Raw genomic sequence first — 24,021 nt, 5'->3', positions numbered from 1 at the left:
ATGTTTAAACTATCCTGCTAGCTTACAGCCCCTCACAACCCCAAGCTAGCATTGGCAGTGCAACAAAAACAGCGAGCAATGTTAGAGCTATCCAGCTCTTCAGTTCTGAGCCAGATGGCAGCTCCAACAGGGAAGTCGAAGATATAAATTGTTTTTTTTTTGTCTGCAAGTGGATGCATCAGAATAGAGCAGGGCAGGGAGACTTTAGCCCGCCCATTTCAGTTCCTGCGTCACAGCTGAGAGCTTTTTCAAACAGCAGGTTTTATCTGCTCCTGATCCACCACGATTTGAATAAAGAAATACTCAGAAATGCAGTTTTAATCTTAAATGTCCTCTGTCATGAGAAAAATGCTATAAGCATTTGAGTGGGTCTTCAATATGAAGTTTTATAAGTAGTACTAAACAGTAGCCAAATAAAATACCAGAAATTACCTTTAATTAAAAGATTTTTGGATTCAATGAATTATTTTTCTTTTTCTATGTAAAGATCGACAGGATTGCATTTTTACATCCAGCTTTAATTTATCTACTTTGTTTTGTATCAACAAGTCAGTTCCTTATAAACCAAAGTCAGTTCACACTGAGATGAGATTCTGTTATTTTCTTGGGATTAATTGAGCAGCTGTTTAGCACTATGGAACCAATTATTCTGTAATCCCCTTCCATTCTGTTCTACAAGCAACACCAAAAGAGGATTAAAGAGCTGGAATAACAGCAAAGTTTTGAATTATTAACTGACTTACATGGATTCACAGAATCTATGCTTTCTCATACATATGCATGGCAAGCGCACGATGCTGCAAGCAAAAAAACAAAACACAGGTTATGTTTTTATTCAGTCACTCAGCGAGATGCTGCAGCATTTTGAACCACTACTTTATAATCACTCAGATGGCATAACTGAAGCAAGCATATGGATATGATCCTGAGGGAGCTGTATGGGTTTTGTGCAGTGTCGACTGCACACAGACACACACAGGGCAGCAAGTTTTCCAAGGTTAAACAAATGCCAAATGCGATCTTTCCTGTAAGAGATAACCAGTTGCTCGTCAAGCAGGTCGTTCCTTGAGGCCAGCGACCCTCTCCACATACCTCCGGCTGTTCCAGGTTTATGCATCAGCACAACTCAAGCGCACACACACCTGTCAGTAATACAGCCGGGATGCCAGCAGTGCCATATGAGGGAGCCAGTCATTTTCAGATTGTGTCAAGATTGCATGTTGTAAGCGATTTCGCAAGCCCCTGCAGCAGTGGTTGAGGTGGCTTTTCCAGGGAGCTTGCAAAACCTTATGTGTGTGAGAGTGTATTATTTGGTTTGTTGTGTTTGTATGTAATGTGACTATAAATGGTGTGTTGCCTCATCCAGGAATAGGTGTGTTGAGTTTTAAAGGAACTTCTGCAGTGTAGCACACTGTTGTTAAAGACCTACTCCAATGACAGTCATGTTTTGGCTGTTTTTAACATGTTCTTGTAGCTTCTTTTCCCATGATGGAGGATATGCATGAAGAAAATTTATCTTGAATTGCATTTCTGAGTATTTCTTTATTACAATCATTATGAATCAGGAGCGGACAAAAAATGCAGTAATAAAAAGACTGTAACAGAGACGTTGATGTCACAATCTGTGGGCAACAAGCTCCCTGCTCCACTCTGTTCTAATGCGTCCACCTGCAGACCATTCGATTCATATAAGTCCTCATTTTCCTTGTCTAAGCTGGTATTTAGCTCCAAACTGTACGGTTAAATACTTCCCATATTGCTTGCCATATTTGTTGCACCAGTAAGGTGGTAATGTTAGGGTTGGCGTCGTAAGTGGCTGTAAGCAAGCAGGAGAGCATGTAAACAGATGGATGATGGGAAATGGGGATGGGCTTACAACTCAGAGGCAACTTTCTGATGAACTCCAGCTGATCTGTAGAAACTATGTCCTAGAAAATGACAGTTTTTTTTTTAAATTTTGGCTAAAGACTGCATAATCGTTATTTAAAGACCACTGGGAACACTTTTACAATAAATCAAAAGATGATCGGAGTGGGACTTTAATAACATTCAGAACCATCAATCACTGGATTAAAAAAGTTAGATAACAGCAAAAGTCAGGAATTATTCTGGGTTTGTGGGGTTTATAAATTACTGTAAGGCCAGATGTGAGAAGCTATATTGTTCATGAGACAGTAAGGTGTAAATAGGGTCACAGGAAGGCGGGCAGCGTTGGACAAATTCATGTGGGAAGTGCTGAGGTGTGACTGCTGCTGCGCTGGCCTTTCCCTCTCCAGCCACCGTGAAGCAGCTGAGAGAAAATAATGCTGAATCAATACAAAGCAATAATATCCACACACTGCAGTGAGTACCAGGCTGACAGAGAGAAGGTGTACGAGTGCGCGGTGACCACGATGTTCGTGTGTGTGAGGAAGGGGGTGAGATCAGCTGAAGCTGAGCAAGTTTCCATTCAGGGGAATAATTTTAGCTGAGCCTTGGTGTTTGGGCTGCTTGAAGGGCAATTAGCTTCAATGTATTAACTCAGCAAACATGCCCATTCTCTTTGCATGATGAATGAGGCTGTTTGTAAGCTCGCTCAAGTGTGTGTTTGTTCCCCAGAGGCGTCTTTGTTTCCACCTTTAATCATTAGTCAACGTGCTACAGAAATGTTATTCACAAACAAGAATGTGCAGTTTACAAACTGGAACAACACCTATGCTTTGCTCCCCTCACATCAGATTTGCCTCAGCAAGCCAAATTATAGTAGGGTAAAAACCAGGAAGGGGGGAAGCAATATTTCAGATTATAATTGCTTTCAATTAGGTGGATATTCTTGGCTGTCTTGGATTTATTTAGGTTAAAGACTACTAATATCCACAAGCTTTTAGTTCACTTATATATATTTTTTAAATTACACACATTATCCCTTTACAGCCTTAATGGTAAAATCACATGAAACGGTTTCCTAGGAGATGTTATTGTGAAAGATGGAGCCAAGGGCATAATCACTATATTTATACTGTCCAGAGGCTCGCAGTAATCACTAGTAGAAATGAAGTTGCATTGCTGGGATTGAACAAGAGATAACCTCGGCTAATTGTCATTTCTAAAGTTAGTGTTGTTTAGTCATAGAGCGCCGTTCATTAGCACGCATCGAAAAATCAATGCAGAACCGTCCAAGCCAAGGTCTGCCGCTACAGCTACAGGGAAGCTTTAATGATATTTATTTAAACCGTTTCCCCAGATTAGCTGTCAGAGCCCAGCGCTCTGAATTAAAAACGAGGTCATGAAAAAGATGGCATCAATAACCTTGAAATAGACTGCCTTTTGCTTCTGTGCTGTGCCATTTTCTCTGTGCACCCCCCCCCCTCCACCCCAGCCTGCCTCCCGCCCTCCCGCTCCCTGCCTTGCACTTCATGCTGTTTCTTTCATTATACAGGTCAGCGCCTTTTAACAGCTCCTACATATTTAATCTTCCTGCTTTCCTGCGTGATCTCTTGTTACAGAAACATCACATTCCTCCATATCTCTGTTAATTTCTGCCTGTTACAGATTTTTAATACCTCACCATGCTTTGGCACTCTAATGTAATTGCACAGCGGGGTTGGCGGTGGGGTGGGAGGGGGATAGGATGGGGGGTATCCATGGCAACAGAGAAGCAATTTAGAATAATTTGCTATTTAAAAACTCTGAGGTTTTGGGCAAAAGCGTAGAGTCCTGATGGGGGGGGGAGTGGATTAAATCATTTCATCTTAAAAGTATTAGATGTTTGCCAGATATAGTGTGCACAGAGTCGGGGGCTTGTGAAATATTCTCTGGCTCAGATCATGCAGATATGTGTTTCTTTAAAGACAGATGAATGCCTGATCCAATTTTAGTCGACTAGATGTTTTATTGATTGAGCCTTTATTCATTTCTCTTGGTATCGATGTTCCTGTGCGTTCACTAAAGCTGCTCTGTAGATAAAAAAGAGAGAGAAAAAATGCATTGTTAGGAAACCTTTATTCAGTCTTAACACTGTGAACGCTGGGAAAATAAGGGATCAAATTTGGCTCAGGCAAAAGAGATGAACATTTTCCTTTTATAAATCTCACTCTACTGCATTCTCAGAATCATGCACTCGTCAGCATCTCTCCGCTTTGTCCTTGCTGTTTTGCAGATGTGCTGCCTTTTCTAATGCGGCAGCCCAAACAAAGATTTCATTTATTGCAGCCTCTCATGCTAAAGCAGAGGGGTATCAGTGGACTCCACTGGATAAAGGCTTTTCTTTCATAACCTCCAAGCTAGAAAAACAAGCAAAGACAAACATCAATAGTGACATATTTTATCAAACGGGCATTAATGTGTTGATAGTAAGGAATAAAACTGTAATAAATAAAAGAAACGAGCTGGATAAGATGAGAACATTGTTGTATGTTGTCTTTCTTCATTCCATTACTCCATAAACAAAGTCTCAACATGCTGTCTGGATCAAAAGCCCTGCCAAAATTCTTTATATCTCTGTGACTCTTCTGGACTTCAACTACATTGGGAATGCAGCCAAAGGGCTGCATGTTCTTTACACTAAAATAGCAGGCAGCTATTTTAACCTCTGATGGTATCTCCATGACAAATGCTTCATTGAACATTCAGCGATAAAAAATAGGCTTTTTTTTTTAGCAGCAATCTAACAAATCACAATATTGTGTGATTTCTTTATGTGTGGAATTTGATCAAAAGGTCTGACGGTTCTTTCCTTTGTGACAATGAGAAATCACAGTTTATATCACTGATGTGTGACTGGCAATTGAGAATCTATTCAAGTCAACTGGGATTAATAGCTGAAAAAATAATACATTTTAGTTTATACTTCAGTCCACTTCAGGTCAGCCAAAGAAAACAGATTTTTAGATATTATTTAGGCTTAATAGGAGCCTTGAGTGTTCTTTTATGCAGGATGGTACACATTTATTTTACTAAGTTAGTACTTTTGGCTCACACTTGCGATGGCAAACATTTAACAGCAGCCACAGCCAATGAGAGCAAACCCCAGGGGAACAGTAGAGGTCGTTTTAAATCTGGTATTTTCAATCTTGACAAAAGACTTACGTTTTCATACATTCCTCTGCTGCCCTCCTGTTTTAACTGCATGAATGAGGGTCACCTCAAGTAGTTTGGCTTCGAGACAAAAGAGGAGCTTTGAGGCACCAATCCAGAGCAGAGGGACCAGTTACAATGTCTGTTTATCCCTCTGCTGGCATCTCTCTTTTTTTCAGCTTTGTTTTCTTCTTGATATGATTCTTTTTTAATCGCTGCTTTTATTTTGATAAAAACATTTTAGTATTACATTCCCTGTGTTTTTCTTTTTTTCCCCCTTGTAGGCTCGTAAAAGTAAGTTATTTTATTTCCTCTAAATCTTTCTGCAGCCCTTGGGACTTGTCCTTCAGCCTTTAAAACAGTTCCTTTTTCTGTGCATGAAGCAGCTTGTGTGATCTTAACACAACACCAGCTAAAATTAATTTCAGCACAGATGGGAGGGGAAACTGTTGAAATGGAACAGCCTGCAGCCTTTTTCCATTTATTTAGTGACTTAGGCATTTCTTGGATTTGAGCACACTGCCTGTTCCTGTAACATAAAATGCAGATGACAGCAGCACATTTGCTGGTAAAGTCACCTTGTTGTTTGTTTTTTTTGTATATGTGTAATCCATTATTATAAACCTGCTTAGCTGACACTTGTGCTTTGATGACTTACCCTGTTAACAAATATATTAGAATGATCCTTTAGCTAAATTACACAAGACAGATTTTTATTTGACTTTTTAATCTTTAATCTCACCCATGCATATTTTAGTTGCTTGTTACCAATGAAGAAAAACCGGCTGCTTAAACAAAATCCAGATGATAAGTCGTCATAAGGTACAAGTTAAGTCTTTATTGAGCACATAAAAATGTTGCTTCTCCTACCCTGATGAAATTCTTCCCTGAAATCTGTCATGGCAGCACACGCCCCCAAGTGGCATAAATGATTAACTACACCCAGCTTTGGCTGCCAAGCTCAACGGTTTCTCAGCTTATGAGGAAATTGCTTCTTAAAGTGGTATTGTGTCACAGGCGTTTCGTATAACATATTACACAATCTTGACTTATTTATATTTGAACAGTTTTGAAACTAGTGTTGTCTTTTTATTGACAGATTTATTTGAAAGTTTGAAAAACAATAAAAGAGGGCGCAAACATTTACAGTGGAAAAACTGACATAACAAAAGAAAAATAGTTTAAAGACATTAGTCAACAAACATAAGCTGTAATGTTTTCTTTATGAGATATCTTGTTTTTGTTGACAAAACTAATCACTTTGAGCATGACAGGATTTGCTTGTAACATAACCTTTTTTAGACTTTCCATTTAAAACTATTTAAGGCAGCAGTAATTTCCCGGGATAAGCTCCTACATTATCCGGGCCGATGAAATCCCCTCCCTCGCCCATTATTGACATTCCATGAAGTTGACCCAGACCAAGTCAGACATGTCTTTCCCATACATCATTATCCAATACTCCCTTGTATATATATCTTATAAGACCCTGTTCTTACTCGATAATCAATCACAAGTTGGACTATTTCACAGCTAAAGAAAATATAATTACCATAAACACTATAAGTGTTTTTCTTTTGTAATATGGCCTCAATTTAAATGCTTCACCATTTAAAGCCACATCAAAAGAAACTACAACATTTCCAATTTAGTCACAGCAATATTTGCCTTGTATTAACACGCTTTTATTCCATTGTTTAGTCCTTTTCCCCTCCCCTTCTTCTCTCTCCATTTGGTCTCATTCCTTCCTCTCTTTTCTTTCACAACCTCTGCTCTGTCTCTCCAATAAGTCACATTTAATAGTACATTTCCTTTCTTGGCCTGGGGCCTGGTGCCAGACCAGCTGTATGAAATGTAGTTTTGCCGCTTTCCTGCCAGCACTTTTGTTCAGAGGAAAAATAACAAAAAAAATCCCACAGAGCCTCTTGAACTCTCCGGGGCTTTTTTTTTCTCTCCCTTGTCCCCCCCATTTCTCTTTTGAAGAGGAGGAGAAACGGCTCTTGATTCATTGTTTGTTTTACCGCCATGCCCCTTAAAAGGAATAGCACAACCATCTCTCCTTGTTACATGAGAAGACCTTATTTTTCTGTCATGACTGAAAAAGTCATGTTTCTGCCTGACTTTCATGGATTGTTACTTTACGAAACCTGACAGAGGATCTGGAAATATTTTCAGAGAAACATGTTGGAGTTTGTAGTTTTCAGTTGTGGTTTCCTTTCTACTGCGTCTCTTATTTCTGGTCCTGTGCCAATTTCCATTTTCTTCCCTGAGCAATAAAAGTCTAAAAGTTTCCCTTGCTGGTTTCTTCATGTCATTATTTTACACATGGGTATTGTTATGTTATCCAGATCTTGATGTTCCCATTAGTTATGACATCAGATGTGGAAAATTAACTTGGAAAGAGTTCAGAGGAGAAATAACAAAAGTCGTTATTTGCGGGCTGTTTATTTTAAGCATATATTCATTGTCACGAAGCACGAACTCAATTAAGCTTGAAAGTATGCCGTGGTCTCATGTGTTCAAAACATAAATATGAGAGCGCTGTAACTACTTCAAGAGCTTCTGCTGTTAGTCAGATTAGTGGGAAAAGAGATATTACATGAAGCAAAGTTCCTTTATAGCGTTTGATTTCAAGTCTTCCAGATATTTTTGTGTTTTTTACTCCCAGCCACAGTAACTTCACACACCCACACAGACATTCTACTCTGTCAAGGTTAAAGTAATACCAAATGTGATCTGTCTCAGCAGGGGATGACTCGTTATTCACAATCTCACTCCTTTTTTTTTAACACGCCCATGCTCAGACTCTGGCACCAGTTGGAGCCTGGATTTCCCCTAGTGTAGTTTAATTACAATAGAGCTCTTAATGCTTTCCAGGTAATAAAACAAGGGTGGTTTTAAGATAACATATACAATGCAACACATGCTCAAGCTGCTGCTGGTTAGAGAGTTTGGTATTGTGAAAGTTTTTAATTTCATATCACCTTTAAGCTTTTTGGGCTAAAAATGTTTTGTAAATCTCATGTGTGATCATTAAGGACCCACTCCAATGAAAAACATGGTTTTGGTGTTTTTAACGTGTTCTTGTAGAATTTCTTTCAAGATGGAGGATATATAAATATAATAATATAATATAATATACACACACACACACACACACACACACATATATATATATGTATCTATATGTATGTGTGGGTGTGTGTGTGTGTGTGTATGTACGTGTTGATGTATGTGTGTGTATATGTGTATATATGTATATGTATATATATGTATGTAGGTGACGATATGAGGAAAACTCACGATATGCGATGTTAATGATCAATGTTGTTATAACGATATAAGTTGCGATACATGAACAAATAGCTAAACAATATTTTCCATTTCACTGCAACAGTTTAATTTAAATAAGAGTCCCCTTAACTTCCCCTAACTTAGTGTCCCCTTAACTTAACTAACTCAATTTATTTGATTTGTTAAATACTTCAAGCTGCCATAAGGTTGTTTTAGCTTATTTGAGACGACCATTTATTGCAATTTTCACGTTATGCATAATTCACAGCATGATATCGCTATAACGATACATTTGCGATTTATTGTGCAGGCTTATATAATATAAATATAAAATTAAGCTTAAAATTGTATTCCTGATTATTTTTTTATTCAAATTCTTGTGAATCAGGAGCAGAGGAAAAAATAAAAGCACATAAAAAGCACATTAGTTACATAGAACATAGAAAAAAGAGAAAATAAGCCGGGCATGCCACAAGGTCCCTGCTCCTCTCCATTCTGATGTATCCACTTGAAGACAAAGAGATCCGTCTTTTTTTTCCTTGTCTGAGCTGATATCTGGCTTCAATCTGTACGGCTGGAGAACTCCAATATTGTTCACCATTTTTGTTGCATGGTTGGGGGTGTGAGGGGCTGTACACTAGCGGGAGAATGTGTAAACAGACGGATGAAGGGAAATGCGAGTGGGCTTACTCCACGCTAACAGTCCCGCCCACAATTCAGAGGTGAATTTGTGATGAACTACTGCTGCCCTGCAGAAACTATGTCCTAGAAAACGGCACAGGTTTTGTATTTGGCCAAAAAAGACATAACCATGATTAAAAGACCACTGGGTATGCTTTCAAAATAGATCAGGATCACTGGTGATCCTTTTGTCTGTTTGTCTTGTCTTGTTGTGTCTTGTTTTCACCCTAACCGTGCAGAACGTCACAGCTACATGTGGCTCAACCTGAGATGATCAATTGCCTTTTTTTCCTCAGGCTCCTCCTTCCTTATGAGAGGCACATTAAAGGCGAGCAGGACAAGCCCCTCCCCTTGGCCAAACCCAGGAAGCAGGATGGCGGCCAAGAGAAGGCCTCTGTCGCCGGAGCCAAATCGAAAGGAGTGGGGGCCAAGAAGCTAAAAAGCCCCAGCAGTCCAAAGCCGGGGAGCAAAAAGGACCAAGGGGAGACTGCAAAGGGCCAAGAACAATCACAGGTCAGTCACAACTGCTGGCTCATCGAGATTCCTCCACAGCCTAAATTCAGTTATTTATTTATCTGGCTTTCTCATCTGAACCTTTTACCAGAATTTTCATTGATTCTTGATACATTCTATTAAAAATATCTGTTGCACTTTGTGCCTCATGCAGGACTTCAAGGGGAAAGAAGGGAATCACGAGCTGTCTGCTTCAGTAATGCAAGATTCATCTCTGCAAGACGAGCCCATAATAATAGAGGAAGAGGAGTTACATCTCACTTTGAAGAAGGAAGAATCACTGTCAGCGGAGCAGCCATCTCTATTATGCCCCAAAGAGCCAGGCTGCAGATCCCCACACGCCGGCCTCCACCCCCAAATAAGGCCAGCTCTCCAGTCCGAATGGAGAAAAATCAATGAGCCCGTCTCATTGAAAGTCGCAGGCGAACAGCAAACTGAAGGGCATTTCATTCCTAAAAATCCTTACCTGCTTCATCGCTGGGATCAAAATAAAGCTGCTGGACACGGGGCTTTGCAAGAACCCTTCTCTAAGGTCAAAGACTCCACCGAGCATCACGGTGGGAGAGTGGGGAAGGTGCTGCCCATGTGCAAGCAGACAGATGGACAATGCCTGAATTTGAGCATAGATTCTTCACAAGACAAAGAGGACTATGGCATCATTAAGAAAGAGTCTGCTCAGAGCCCCGGGCAAGCAGCTGCCTACAGCAAAACCAGTCAGGGGGTCATGTCTCCATTGGCCAAAAAGAAGCTCCTCTCCCAAGTTTGCGAATCCAACCCTTTCTCCTTTTCTCCTCTTAAGCCTCCACTGTCCACTGTTGCATCTTCTTTCCCTGTTTTATCCGTGGCTGACGAGAAGAGAAAAGGGGAGGACAAGGAGGTGAGACAGAGGCGTGGATCAGACAGCATCCCCGAGACTATATTCAGGCCATCAGTCATCCAGCATGCTCAAAGCAGCAAGGCTCCGCACCAATCAAACGGAGGCCAACCTGAGAGGAGCGCTGCTGGGGAGCCTTCAGACACCTACAGCTGCCGGACAAACCTGCAGGCTCAGGTCAATGCACCATGGCAACCCTTTCTGCCCCGCACCCAAGCTCCGGACACTGTCGAGAACAGCGGAGAGAAGCTACTTCAAGTCTCAGTTGCTCAGTCCAGAAGCTTTGCAGGCGATTGCTACTCCTCCCCTCACCTCCACAGTCTGTACAGACAAACGGAGAGCTGCTTGAGCCAGGAGAGGATGGCCGGCTTCACCGGCGGAGAGCGGAGAGAGCACTACACCAGAGAGCATGAGGGCAGTCAAGGCTTTGTTTGTGGCAGCTTGGAGCCGGAGGGCTTGGCCTACAGGTGTAACTACAGTGACAGGACTCAAACACTTGCTGAAAGCAGGGAAGCTGAAGATGAGCCTAGAGACTTCTCAATTTCTAAACCTCTGTCTCAGAGGTTCTCAAAGCCCCCCTTTTGTAGTCTCTCTTATTCAATCATGCATCAGAGTTTAGATTCCCATCCTAAAGCCTGCCGAGTTCCACCTATGACAATCTCTCCCCCAAAACAGAGCTCAGTGGAGTCAATGCAATCCTTTCCTAGCCCCAAAGTATCAGGGGAGTCGTCCCTCTCCAGTCCCATTCGGCCTAATAAGAGGAGCCTTGTGGAGCCTGAGGGTGAGGACGCCCCAGAAAGAAAAGTGCGGGTGGTGACGCCAGTTCATCCTGCTGGCACAGTGAGACGCAGCGACCCGGAGGAGCTGAAACCAGCAGAGCCAGCCCACGCAATTCACCTTAACAATCATCTACCCGAGGGCCACCCCACAACCACCTTCCTCCCTCACCACGCTGCTCACCTCTACCCCGGCATTTACACACACGGCAGCCTGGTGTCACAGGACGGCATGCGGCAGCACCCGGGCTTGCAGTACTTAAAAAGCCAGTCCGCTGTGTCTCCCCTCGTGCCACCTTTAACCCTCCACTCCATGATGTTCCACAGGCAGCTACTGGCCTCCAGCCCAAGCCCTCACCACTTCTACAGGCACCCTGGGGGGGCAGCACTGTACGAAGACCTGTTGCACCATTTCTACCCTCTCTCCACCCTCCCACCACCTCAGCTGTCCTCGGTACACCCCAGCACCAGACTGTAAAGGAGAGGTGGAAGCTTGCTTTCCCACTCTTCGTACTTCATCCACAGAAACTGTGTTGGCTTCTCTCTGTCTCTCATGTTCGGAGAGTGTCGAGACGAAACACTGATTGCAGCGTTGACTGATGAATTTGTCAGTCAGACTGAGAGCTCTATTTTCTTTTTTTTTTTTACTTGTGTATTCCTTTCGTTTATATACTTTGCACTGTTCTTTGTATCACCACTTACTGTATATTTTTATGTTGCTGTTGTATCCCCATTTGCACAATGCTCACGTTTGTGCTCACAGATCAGTTTGCCGCTCTTGAGGCGAGTTGTTGCTCTGGATATTTAAAAAGACAAGGGCAGCAGAGAAAAGCCATGCGTTTACCTCCTCTGAGGGCTACACTTTGTTGCTTAAAACACTACAACTATGACAGCAGAACTATAACTAGACGTGCGTTAAAACATTGCAATCTTCAGCAGCTGATGAGCGCATTATTACTCTTTAGGCAGCCGCTGCGTTGCAATTGTTTACATGGCTAAACTCTGTAGCCTGTTTGTGCCACAGCTAATTTACCCGGACTGCTTAGAATAGACGTTAACACTCACTGTGGTGCTGCTTAACACAAGTAGTTTTGATCATGACACATCATTCAGCGGTGCTGTGTGTGACAGATGTACTGTCAACTCTTTTTTATTATATTTCAGGTCTTTATTTGCTGTCTTTCAGTTCGAAAATGACAAATCATGAATGTTTATTTGTTAAAAATTTGGTCCATCGCACAATTTGTGATTAAAAGACTGTTGAAGCTTTTTCTTTCTTTCTGCGTGACCAGCGTAATGAAGCAGGCATGTGCTGCAGAGCGCATTATATTAAGAAAAAAGAAAGAAAGAGGAGAAAAATGACCATTTCATCTTTTTGTTCCTCGACTTGAAAAGCTTTTTTTTGATGCACAGCGCCCTGAAAAGACCCACTGTATGATTTCATGAGAATGTTGTCTCTTAGGATTTTACTGCTTTGCAAATAAACGTGCCTTTTGCAGTCTTGGATTAGAGTTAGCACTACACTTGTTAAGGTTTATCTTCTGTAGCAGGCTAGGAATGTCTATATTTCTGTCACCCTTGTCTCAAATACAGCGCGCACTCATACTTAAATAGATAAGGCACACTTGGCTTGTCGACACCAGACTTAAAGGGTAAGGCACAAATTTGTATTATTATTTTTTATAAATAAGTCAAACATTAAGCCAGTATTTAGCATCTTTGTCCAAACCCATCAACTGGTTTACCTGCGTCAGATGAAACGATTAAACAAGACCTTGCAGGATTTACTGACAGTTGGTATTGACACAGGTCTGGTGTCTGCTGTCCACAGGGCATGTGTGCGCTCTGTGTTCTCGAGCATTGATGAAAAGGTACCAGACTCCATAAAGTATGCTTACTGTGCTCCACAGCCTGGAGGTGGAAACACAACACCTGCGCTGGCTTTTACAACCACTATAATTGCAATCCAGGATACTCGAAATATACAGTGTCTGGTGTTTGAAGAGAAGAAGAAGAAAAAGCTGTAAAGTTGAACTAAGTACTTAAAGACATTTATTTCAGATTACGTACTGTACATTGCTGTGTGTAGGTAAAACTTGCATATAGTACTGGCTTCTGTACAGACCATTTATATGGGATCAATTCATGGCAACCCTCCAGTCTTACTTCTTGTGTAAATAGCTCTGTAGATAGCACTGTGTGATTGTTGTCATCTATCAGTTATAATCTGTACATACTAAACAAAAAAGAAAAAAAGTATAACAGTTGGTTACACAATTTATCTTTTGTCCTATTTGCTCTGTTTTATGTACGGCTCAGATAAACACTACAATTTAAAAATTAGGAAACTATTTTTTTGTTGTTGCGGTTTCACCTTTTTTTTTTTTTTTTTTGCAACGTCATTTCCATTAATGTGTATCCTAAAAGTGTTTTTGATACCGTAGCCATCTGTTTACCAATCACTCAGCTGACAAGATTTAAAAAAATAAAGACATTTTGTATGGTATGACCTCCTGTATATTTAATTAAAATATTTTACTATCAATACACGTTTCTTCAGTTGTGTTCTTAATTCATTTATATACATATTTCTTTCAGTAAAGACTGGGTCTTTTCTGTAAAACCTTCATCCCATTATTAGAGTCTATCTGCCTTCATTTTCAAAATAGGGCACTTCTGGGCTCAAAGCCAGATAAGTCTCTCCTGTATTGCTGCAGTGAAGAAATGTGCCAGTTCATGTATCTCTGAGATGTGAATTGAGCTGCAATAAAAGCTAGGTCTCGACTTATTTTTACCCCACTGCAAAATCTTTAACATAAAAAAAATATTCAGCAATACTTCCAAGCTCAGCAGAAATAAGCAGCCTCACCAGGGTGGAATGTAGGTTGCTTTATTGCAGCAATATTACAAAAATAATCAGTTTTCTAAACTGCAGAGTAGAAGAGAAACTGAAATGTTTAAGAAATAATAGCTACAATTATTTTAGAACAAATTTTCTTTCACTTTATTGCACTAAGAAATTGCAGAACAAGGGCAAGATCAGTGTATGATTACCTAAATCAATGCTAACTGATTAGGAAGACTGATACAATACAGGAAAAAAACATTTTATAAAAAAGAAAAACAGTACAAAAAAATGAACCGCAACAATTTAGCATAGATGCTGACGTTAAGAAGGCATTTGCACATTTTCTCCCATTTTATTCCACTATAGATAAAACCACATCTCTTCCACTCTGATTGGAGAATTCACCAGAGGGGTCTATACACAAATGCTGAACTACATCTGGAAATAGAGTTTTTACTAAATTAAAAATTTAAAAAAGCATTACGTCTGGATTAGAGCCTAAGAAATCATCCATGTAAGAAACAAACACTAATAAACTTTAGTTAAAAAAAAACTCATGCAGTAGAAAATCAAAATGACTAATATATCAATCACATACACACGAGAAAATGTTCTTTGCTGCATTCTTTTTCGTTTTTTTTTTTAACAAGCCATTGCCTTGAAAGGCTAAAATTAAATCCCATTAACCACCTTCCCACAAATCTACATCACCCTCCAAATGTGGCTAAATTTGCAGAGCCAGATAAGGAAAATGTTCACAGCAGCTTTACCCTGTTCTGCTTTAGAGAGACTGGCAATTTCAGGGAAAGTATTGAAACGTAATGTTTTCTACAGTATGAGTAATTATGATGACCATTCTTCAACACAATATCATTAAGTGGCTAAAATATTTAGTGGTTGGCAGTACGGGGTGTGCTCAAAACATACACAAGGGCATTCATTATTTAGGCCACTCAAAAGGCCCATTCATTCTGCAAAGTTCACAGCATTTATTGGCTGCAGAGTTAAATTATGTTAGACATATTGTGTGGCCAGTAAAAACCAAGGTCACTCTATTATTAAGACCTCTGGGGAAAGGGAGAAGTCACATTACTGCTCGCAAAGCTCCTAAAATTGTGTTCCTTTAAAATCTGGTATAGTGGTCATAAAGTCGTCACAGTAGGTGGAATATGTTGATGGTTCCAAAAGGGATGACTCATCCACAGTTAGCCACTGGATCAATCTCTGTTTGAGTGTTTTTGCAAAATCCCTTTCCTTCAGTTCAATGCCCCAATGGCAGAAAAAAAGCAGCTTTTACTTTATCATTTGCGAGTGACGATGCCTTTGCGTTAAACAGCAAACAGCTTTCAACTTTTTTAGCAGGTTGGCTGCAAAAAAAACAGAAATATGCTGAAATGCATTTGTACACTATTGCTATTTTGTTTGAGTCTTTAAGGAGAACTTATCTTAACAATGATGACAATTTTTAAGATTTTTCTGTTATGGCTTCCAGTTACACCCCACAGCAGCACTCATAATGTTATTAAATGTTAGAAAACATACTTAAGCAGTGCTGACGATGACATGAGATCCTTTAGCAGTTAATAATGTGCTGGATGTGCATTTGGATCATAACTGGTTCCTTTACTGGTTCCTCCCAATCAGGCTGTAATGGCTTTAGCATTATAATAATGCATAGGGAACATTTAAGTGACGTTTTTAGATCCTAATCTCAGGGAAAATCAGGTTAGATTATTTACCAAAATTTCTTCCAAGAAAATTTCCAAACAGACTTTGAGTTGTTAGTGCAGTTAAAAAACCATGTTATGTTGTTTGGGGTTCATATGGTGACGTTAGCTCAACAGTCAATCTTAGAGTGCTTTCATGTTCATCATTTTCTCTGAAAGATTTCCTCAGTTTGCTGCGCGGTGCTGGAACAGGACAAGGACCACTGACGGCTCTGACAAAGCCATCAGCTGCGGCTTCAGGAGTTTGGTTGTCCAGTTGCTGCAGAGGCGCATGAGGCTCGCCCTGTGGTTGCACTTCAAGGATCCCAAGAGGAGCATTTTTTCGCAGGGCTGCGGAGCCGCCAGCGCTGCTGCGCTGGAGCTGCTGGATGATGGCAGAAAACTTGGCATCCAGAGATGGTCTGCCAGTTTTGGACCTTGTGGTTGGCCGTGTAATGCAAGCTCCAGAGTTCTCCTTTTCCTGGTTTGAAGGAGGAGGCTGGCAATGAATGGGAGGAAGGGGAGGTCGGGCAGGACGAGTAGGAGGAGCAAAGGGCTCCTTGTCAGATGGAGGAGGAGGAGCCCGTCGTTTCTTACTACTGAGAGGTGTAGAGTTTGTGTTTGGCTTAGGGCTCGAACAAGGAGTGGAGGTTCTGCTGTGGGACATGGTACTCTTCTCCACAACCAAGGAATGGGACCCATCAAAGAGATTCGACCAATTAGGAGCCTCCTTCTTGTCTTCACAGCCAATGAGGAAGCTGCCGTCCGTCTCCTCAATTTTACTGTGGATAATATCTGTAATACTCTCAAACTTACCAGGAGAACTTATACCTGTAGGAAACATGAAAACAAATCAGAAACTTCATCTTTTAGATAATCCAACGACACAAATTCAAACAATATTTCTCTGTTCTCATTTGCATGTGAATTGATTTAATTTGCATGCATTAACCACTGGAGTGAGCACTATTATGCATAGCTAATGGGACGTATTATATTTCATTTATTGTGAGCACTTGCATTATCCGACATTATCTACTATATAAAGCAACTCTCTTCAGCGGCTAATATAATGACTGTACTCACTGAGTTCGTTGTAAACAGAGTCAGCCTGCTTGGTGAGGAAGAGGGATGGTTTCCGTGGTGATGCAACTACAATTTTCATTAGGCTGTCACAGCAGCGCAGCCACTGGCCTGGGTTTAAACAAGGGGAGACAAGAGACACCTATTAACCAAACTCCACTTTTATTCGTTTTCTCCTTCTCACAGAATTTTGGCCAAACATAAATTTGTCTCCATCCCTCAGTTAGGACTGTGGCACACAAATTCTCTTTTTCTAATCATGTACTTTTATATAATTTTCATTTTTGTCATGGAAACGGCTGAACTGCAGCCGGAGGCAAAAAAAAAAATAAACACACTTTGATCATAGATATGCTGGTGAAGGGCGTCCAGCCAGTTCTCCAGCTCATCGTTGGTGTCTGTGATGAAGACTGTGGTCTGAGATCCCTCTGGCGAAGGGTTGATGATGGACAAACTCCTGGATTTGTGGCCTGCTGACTCCTTCCCTACCACTCGAATTCGCGTCTCCTGCATTTCCAACACAAACTGCTTAACATACCCTCCAGGCATTGAGCAAATTTTCTTTTATGCAACTCTGAAAAAGTGTCATTAAATCTTAACATAGCAGCAAAATGCCAAAATCCACAGAAGAAGAGTGAGTAATGTGGCATTTTGCTTTCTGGTGGGCTTCCAAATGTTACACAAAAGACTACACTCAAATCTAAAAATCAGCAATAACAAACTTGAGATGTTTGTAATTAAATGTCACAAAATGTAAAAGAAAGGCAGTAGTATTGAAAAAAAAAAAGGGACATTTTCTTATTCTGCTTTAGAAGGAATAACATTTTTGCCTCCCTCACTTACCTTAGTGACAGGCACACGGAGACAGGGCTGCACTTTGGCATCAATTTCTTCTGGGGAGAAGTAACATGAAAAAAAGCCAGCGCTCAGCACACAGTAGAGATTGCAGCAGCGGCTCATCCCCTCAACACTTTGCTGAAAAATCACAATAACAAACTCAGAACTCAATCCAGTAACAAGTCCCACAGTTTGCGAAACCTCTTAAAAGCTATTTTAAGGGTCTACCTTGTGATTCAAGTAACCACTCATGATGTTCTGTGCCATGCAAACAGGCTGTGCCACCAACTGACAGCAGAGGTTGCCATAAAGTGGAAGCCATGACGACCATTCAGCTGTGAAAGGGGAGATCAGCAGGTTAGATGACAAAAAGAAAATAGCCTTCAATAATTTACCGGAGTATCTTATTTTCTTCTTCATGTGTAGCTTTTTTGTTTGTTCCATAATACACACAATGAAGTAAATATGTACCACAAGCATACTACACGTCTTACTCTAAAATTAGGGCTTTAGAACAAAAACCAGACTGAGTCACACTTTCTTTCCCCCTAATCAATTTAATTGTTAAAAAACGACAACAACAAAGGAATCCAAGCTAAACTTCAATTATAGGTTATTTTGTTTCATTTTGGGTATTAACCCAACTGGGGTAAAATATTTGATTATTGCTATGCTGTTGATTCAGCTGAGAGCAAAACATATATATTTCTTTCGTTACCTTAGATATAAAATCCACTTGTGTCTTACCATCTTGGAGAACAATGAGAGAGTGAGACTGAAAACTGCCTTCAGCCTCAGGCAGGCCCAGGGTGGTGTAGGCCAGCAGGCTGTATTTGGCTCCACTGTAACAGGGAGACAGATACATAACATACAGATTTTAGCTCATTTAAAAGCAATGTTTTGATGTTTTGTGAATGCACCGTTTGTTTTTTTTGTAATTTATCTTTAATTCCAGAAAGCAAGGGATCCCTTTCAACATGTGGTTTGTGTCATTTAAAAATACTACGGTATGTGCAGACGTGCAACCAACCTAAAATTTATGTAGGTAAAATGACAATAAGAACAAACAAGCAAAAAAATTGTTTTTTTTGACATATGAGGATAAAAGGACCACAAAATATTTACAACTAGAAATACATATTTCAGTAAATTATGTCCTTCAATAAAAAAAATCCAAAAGAAAGTGTTTAATTGCATCCTTTATTTACTCAAACAATCTTCTGACTTGTGGGCTTTGTTGGACTTTTGTGAGAAATCAGAGGACATACTTGGGTATGGGGTTATGTTGGAGGAAGGTGTCAGGCTCTGCACTCTCCAGCAGAGAGCAGAATTTCTTTTCAGAGGCCCTTCCAAACGAGTTACGAAACTTCTTTGCCAGTTTCTTTGGCGTGTTAACCACAGTCAGCTCTTCCTCCAGAGCACAGCTCCACAGCTCCACCCTCAGCTCAAACTCAGGAACTGCATCTTTACTGAGAGCAGATCACGGTATCAAACTAAGAACTGAACAAATCAAGTCTAGATGGTTTAACTACATCTGATTTAGGGTGCATTGAAGCAGAACTGCCAACACAATCCCTTAAATTGATCTCAAATAAACAAAAAAAATATTTCTTCCAAAATCATCATATTGGAGTGGAAGGACAATATTTACAAGATGGTGACTCCTTCAAAGCAGACGTCGGTGACTGATCTGTCCAACACCACCATCTCTGTGTCAAACACATCTGAGCCCATCTTGATCAAGCAAAACACCGCCACCCGACGAGAGGCTGCCAAACGCAGGAATTTACAGTAAATATGCGAGTAAAACAAGTATCCACAAAAAGTAACATGCCAACAAGAAATTCAAATGAAACAAACTTACTTCCTTTGTTATTAAAGTGTTCAGAGTCACTCCACAATAAAGGAATACGGAGACCTAATCAGAAAAGGAGAATACGTGTTATTCCTATAAATAAATAATTGTTTGGTTAGTTTATTATATGTTGGATGTTTTATGACTTTTTGCAAAAAATATGAACTTTCTTACCAGAGAGTGCAATGGTCCCATGACACGCCACACGTCCACCAGATGCATGCTCTGCAAGTCTTTAAATTCATTTTAAAACTCATCTTAGTATGTTTCGATAAATGTTCACCACAAAAGAAAAACTAACAATAGTTTTAAAAATTCCCCTTTGTTCTAGTGAAGCTTCAAACATTTCATTTAAGTCTTGATTTCTTCAATAAAGCAGAGATTATTGTTTAAAATCTGTCTTTTTTAAATAACCTGGAAGTGCATCTTCCTACTTTCTTCCTACCTTCTCGCCGCTCCCATCATGCCCTGCTCCTCTTTTTGCCTCTGCAGCAGAGTCTGATAAGCCTTGATCCTGGCATTGCAGGTCAAGAGGTTCTTGGAAGCGTTAAGAACTTGTTCTCTCTTACTGCAAGCCAGCAAAAGCTTGTAGGCGCCCTCTCGCATTCGCATCTCAAAGTCAAGCTTCGCTTGCACACTTGTGTTCTGTGTGAACACAACACACAAAAGGTTTAGCAAAAAAGTTTGTTTCAAACCAAACAATGACAGCTTATATTATTCTAGACAGACAATAGGCTAAAACACAGGCTGACTAGAGTGAATTTGTGACTTTTGTTTAAAATGTTATTTTAAGTTTAAAAAATATGAATTCAATGACTGATGCATGAAACTTGTATTTGCCAAATATATGCATTTGAAAAAATAAATTAACCACATTCGGTTAGCTTTTTAGTAGTATTTCTGTGACTAGAATGTTTTTTCCCCCCAAAGAAATTAGGCAATTGATCAATATATACAAGAAAAAAAACAGATACTTATCAAAATCTAAAAATCGTTATATGGCATTGTGATTTACAAGTGCATCATCCCCGTTAAAAATCTGCTTCTTTATTTTAATTTAAAAAACTTCTGTTAATTCTACAGATATAGTATCTAGGTATGTTCTATAAGGAGCCACACCTGACAAAGCAGTGAACAGAAAAATCATGAATAAACTTCATAAAGACCAATAAATACTACATGTTTAAACTAATATTAGTACATAAAGAATTTGTCTTTTATATGCTTGGAATTTGTAATAAAAAAAAAGAAGCAACTTAGACAGAAACCTGCGACAAGGTCAAGAGATTAGTGGCATTTTTTGATATTGCCTCATGCCATTCCTCAAAATCCTGTGCTTTTTACATCACCAATGACATCTGCTGCTAACTCTGGTCTACAGCATGTTTTCTCTCCACCTTTGGCTTTTCAGATGCAACATTTCTCTGCATGAATAATAAACTGGGCAGACATGATGCACAGTCGTAGTATAGTCAATCTGTATTTACATTGCAGTTTTCACAAACCATGCTTATTAAGTTTTTTTTACTGTGAATTTTTTTCAGTCCTATTGCATTTACATTTCTATATTGATCTGACTAAACACAAGGTATCAATACTTAAAATGTGCTGCTTTTTACATAAAAGCCATTAAAAAGACATCATTTCTTCCTTATTCAGGGCTTAACAGTCGGTTATGTGTATTATATTTACAAAATAAGTCAAGAAAGATACATTAGATATGAACAAACACCACAATAGTTGCAGATGCTGCTTGTACCGAATAATACTTATACTATCGCTGCACTTTGCACCCCCTGGGGCACCAACTGACCTGTCATTGTTACGCACGCGCACACAATAACCACTCTTTAGCTCCTCAACCATACCTCTGTCTGCAAATTCACCGAACTTTCTCCTGTTTTCTTCCGTTTGATTTCCATTGTGATGCTAGAAGCAGAAGACAAAATCGACCTGGAGCTGTCGTTTCGCTTGGAAGTTTGAACATCCCGGGAGTCGTCCATTTTGCCCGTTCATTCGCTGTTCGACTGTGCATCACACGCCCCTAACGGACGAGAGACGCTCGATTCTAACACCCTCAGATGCCGGACCAAATGATAATGTCATCCTCACAAGGGCGCAAGTTTGAACATAAAGACAAAAAACGTAGGAATGAAAAAAAGAGCCTCCAAAATTATCTCAAAACAGTTTATTTTTAACGTTGTGTCTTTTTTTTAATAATTTATGTTGGCACAAACGGAACCCCATGTACCCTTATATTGATACCAAGTCTAATGGCGGCGTGTTCACGTCTTAAAACCTAACGCTCTTGCATTATCTTTGATGGAGTGTCATTACGTCTTTCAAAAACATTGACTATGCTTACATTTAAGGGGGTTTCGTTTTTTTCTATATGTTCATTTATAACGTTTGTTCACCCTAACTTGGTCTGTATGTGAGCATCTATAAAAAAAACAAAAAACAAAGAGGTACACACATTATTATAAATATTACTGTTTCTTGTGTTTTCGGTCTTATATGTGTGCAAGTGACTGTGAATTTCTGTGAATCGAAAAATGTACAATAAAGTTTGTTGGAAAAAAAATACGTCTTAGGGGTAGCCTATTATTAAACATATTAATAAGTATTATATTGATATTTTTAGCTATATTACTCTCGTCCACCCAAATTGCTCTACACTCGAACCCCGTTCCTCAACAGAAACAAAAGAGAATGTGTTTAAGGAAAATGCCTGAAAGGGGAAGTTATAACCTGTCAAATTATAGAAAAACATTGGATAACAATAACTAAAAGGCCAGTTCTTCTAACATTTATTAAAACTTTTGCACAGCTTTTCCGCTGTGTGACTCTGAGCTGCTGAAAATTTAAAATTCTATTTGGATTAAAAAAGTTTATCAATCCTAGTTACCACAATTTGAAAGAGTATGTGGACATCACAGGAAAACAGAGTTTTGATGTGGGCAGCTCAAAGTTGAATGACATAAATAGATGTGCCGAATAAAATAGACCACTGCTCTTTCTAAGACACCATCAGCTTTGACACTAAAAATGGATTATATATGCTGCTTCCTTTGGATGCCTGGTGTACCAAATACAGTTTTTTATCTTCGTTTTTAAGATGTTTACTAGACCTACAGTAGCCTAGACAATTTAGTGCACAAGAACAACAAATGTTTTGAGATGATTGCTTCACGTGATTTCTAAAAGCTTATTTGAATTCTTTTTTTAGACACACTTTGTTATAGATGCGTGTAAACATACTGATTCATAAAAATGAACACTTCTACAAATGCTTTCCAGGGATCATAGGGAGTGTGTAAAATACAACTTTTTTGTACTCTTCCCTTTTGCAATTTTTTTTCCGTAAATTTTCCCGTAAATTTTCCCAATGCAATGCAAAATCGATTACATCAATTGAAAGACAAATATTGCTTTTCTCTCTTTACATTTATTTGACCAGTATTGCACTTATGTCCCTACTCTTTGTATCTGCCAAAGACCAGTTGTTTAGATTTATGTTTAAAAAAAATGCTGTTTGATTATTTTTAATGAAAGTTGTATTCAGCATGAAATTGTAAGTTTCATTGTGATGCCTTGTTATAAAACTGAATGCTGTGCATCATTTAAGTTATGCCTGTTTTAGTTGTTTCTGACTAAACTGTTTTGATTTGCAATATATGTATATATTTTATGTCCTTTTTGTTACATCCTCCTTTAAATAAACTGCAACAGCTCCAATATCTTCATGTGGCACAGAGGTTTAATTTCCAGCTGTGAAGGCCAGGTGGAGCTACACCAACAAAAGACCACAGGACGGGACAAGTGAGTCCAGGAAACCCGCCCACCCGGTTCTGGCGGACTTCTGGATGAGTTGGAAGCATCCATGGCTGGAAGTGTCGACGCAGGCGCTGAGGATGAGTGAAGCTGGTCATTCACAAGTTCCTTAAACCGGAAAACACACGGTCTATTTCAAAATAAAAGCTGGATTTTTCAAAGAACCTATTTAAACGTTTATTTTAGATTTGGCGATGCCTCCGTTTATTTTATTGACTTGACAGTCCTTGCAGTGATGTCAGCTTTATTTTCATCTGTTGTTTAATAATTTATTTATGTACTTATTTCTAAATATATAGTATACTCAATTTTGTTTCTATTGAAGTATGGAGGGTAGACCATTTCACCACCAGGCTAATAAAGGGAGCATACCAGACACAATGAGATTTATTTTACATGTATCTAAACATATTTATACTATTTTTGCACTGCTTCTGTCTTTACTTTTAATATACTACAATTGTCTTTAATTTGTATTACTCCAGATGCACCCTAATAGGATGGCTGCATATTAATTTAGTAATGCTCCTATTATGATGGCAATAAAACATTCTATTCTATTCTATTCTATTCTATTCTATTCTATTCTATTCTATTCTATTCTATTCTATTCTATTCTATTCTATTCTAAATCAAATATATGCACATTATTATTATTAGTATTA

The 24,021-nt window shown here is 39.4% G+C and overlaps 2 protein-coding genes across 3 annotated transcripts in view; one reads left to right on the top strand and one right to left on the bottom strand.

Moving 5' to 3' along the window:
- arid5b (AT-rich interaction domain 5B) overlaps positions 1-13,738 on the top strand; it is an 81,123-nt gene extending 67,385 nt beyond the window's left edge. For both annotated transcript variants that reach the window (XM_078931892.1, XM_011484322.4), the window contains exons 10-11: positions 9,327-9,543; positions 9,698-13,738. In XM_078931892.1, coding sequence (XP_078788018.1) covers positions 9,327-9,543; positions 9,698-11,671 — 2,191 coding nt within the window. In that variant the 3' untranslated portion in view covers positions 11,672-13,738. The remainder of the gene's footprint in view (positions 1-9,326; positions 9,544-9,697) is intronic.
- A 329-nt stretch (positions 13,739-14,067) lies between these two features.
- On the bottom strand, positions 14,068-21,591 carry rtkn2 (rhotekin 2). Its single transcript, XM_011484319.4, has 12 exons — positions 21,391-21,591; positions 19,968-20,167; positions 19,697-19,755; positions 19,532-19,585; positions 19,319-19,436; positions 18,936-19,136; positions 18,415-18,509; positions 17,896-18,002; positions 17,674-17,805; positions 17,169-17,337; positions 16,834-16,941; positions 14,068-16,578 (listed from the first exon to the last, which is right to left on the bottom strand). The coding sequence occupies exons 1-12, from the start codon at positions 21,523-21,525 to the stop codon at positions 15,845-15,847; spliced, it is 2,112 nt and encodes a 703-aa protein (XP_011482621.1). The 5' UTR covers positions 21,526-21,591; the 3' UTR covers positions 14,068-15,844.
- Positions 21,592-24,021: the final 2,430 nt, after the last annotated feature.

This window comes from Oryzias latipes, chromosome 15 (assembly GCF_053564925.1).
Source record: "Oryzias latipes strain Hd-rR chromosome 15, Olatipes_Hd-rR_3.1".
NCBI classification, from domain to species: Eukaryota; Metazoa; Chordata; class Actinopteri; order Beloniformes; family Adrianichthyidae; genus Oryzias; species Oryzias latipes.
Note: the sequence above shows the minus strand (reverse complement) of the source record. Positions and strands in the feature narration are given on the sequence as shown.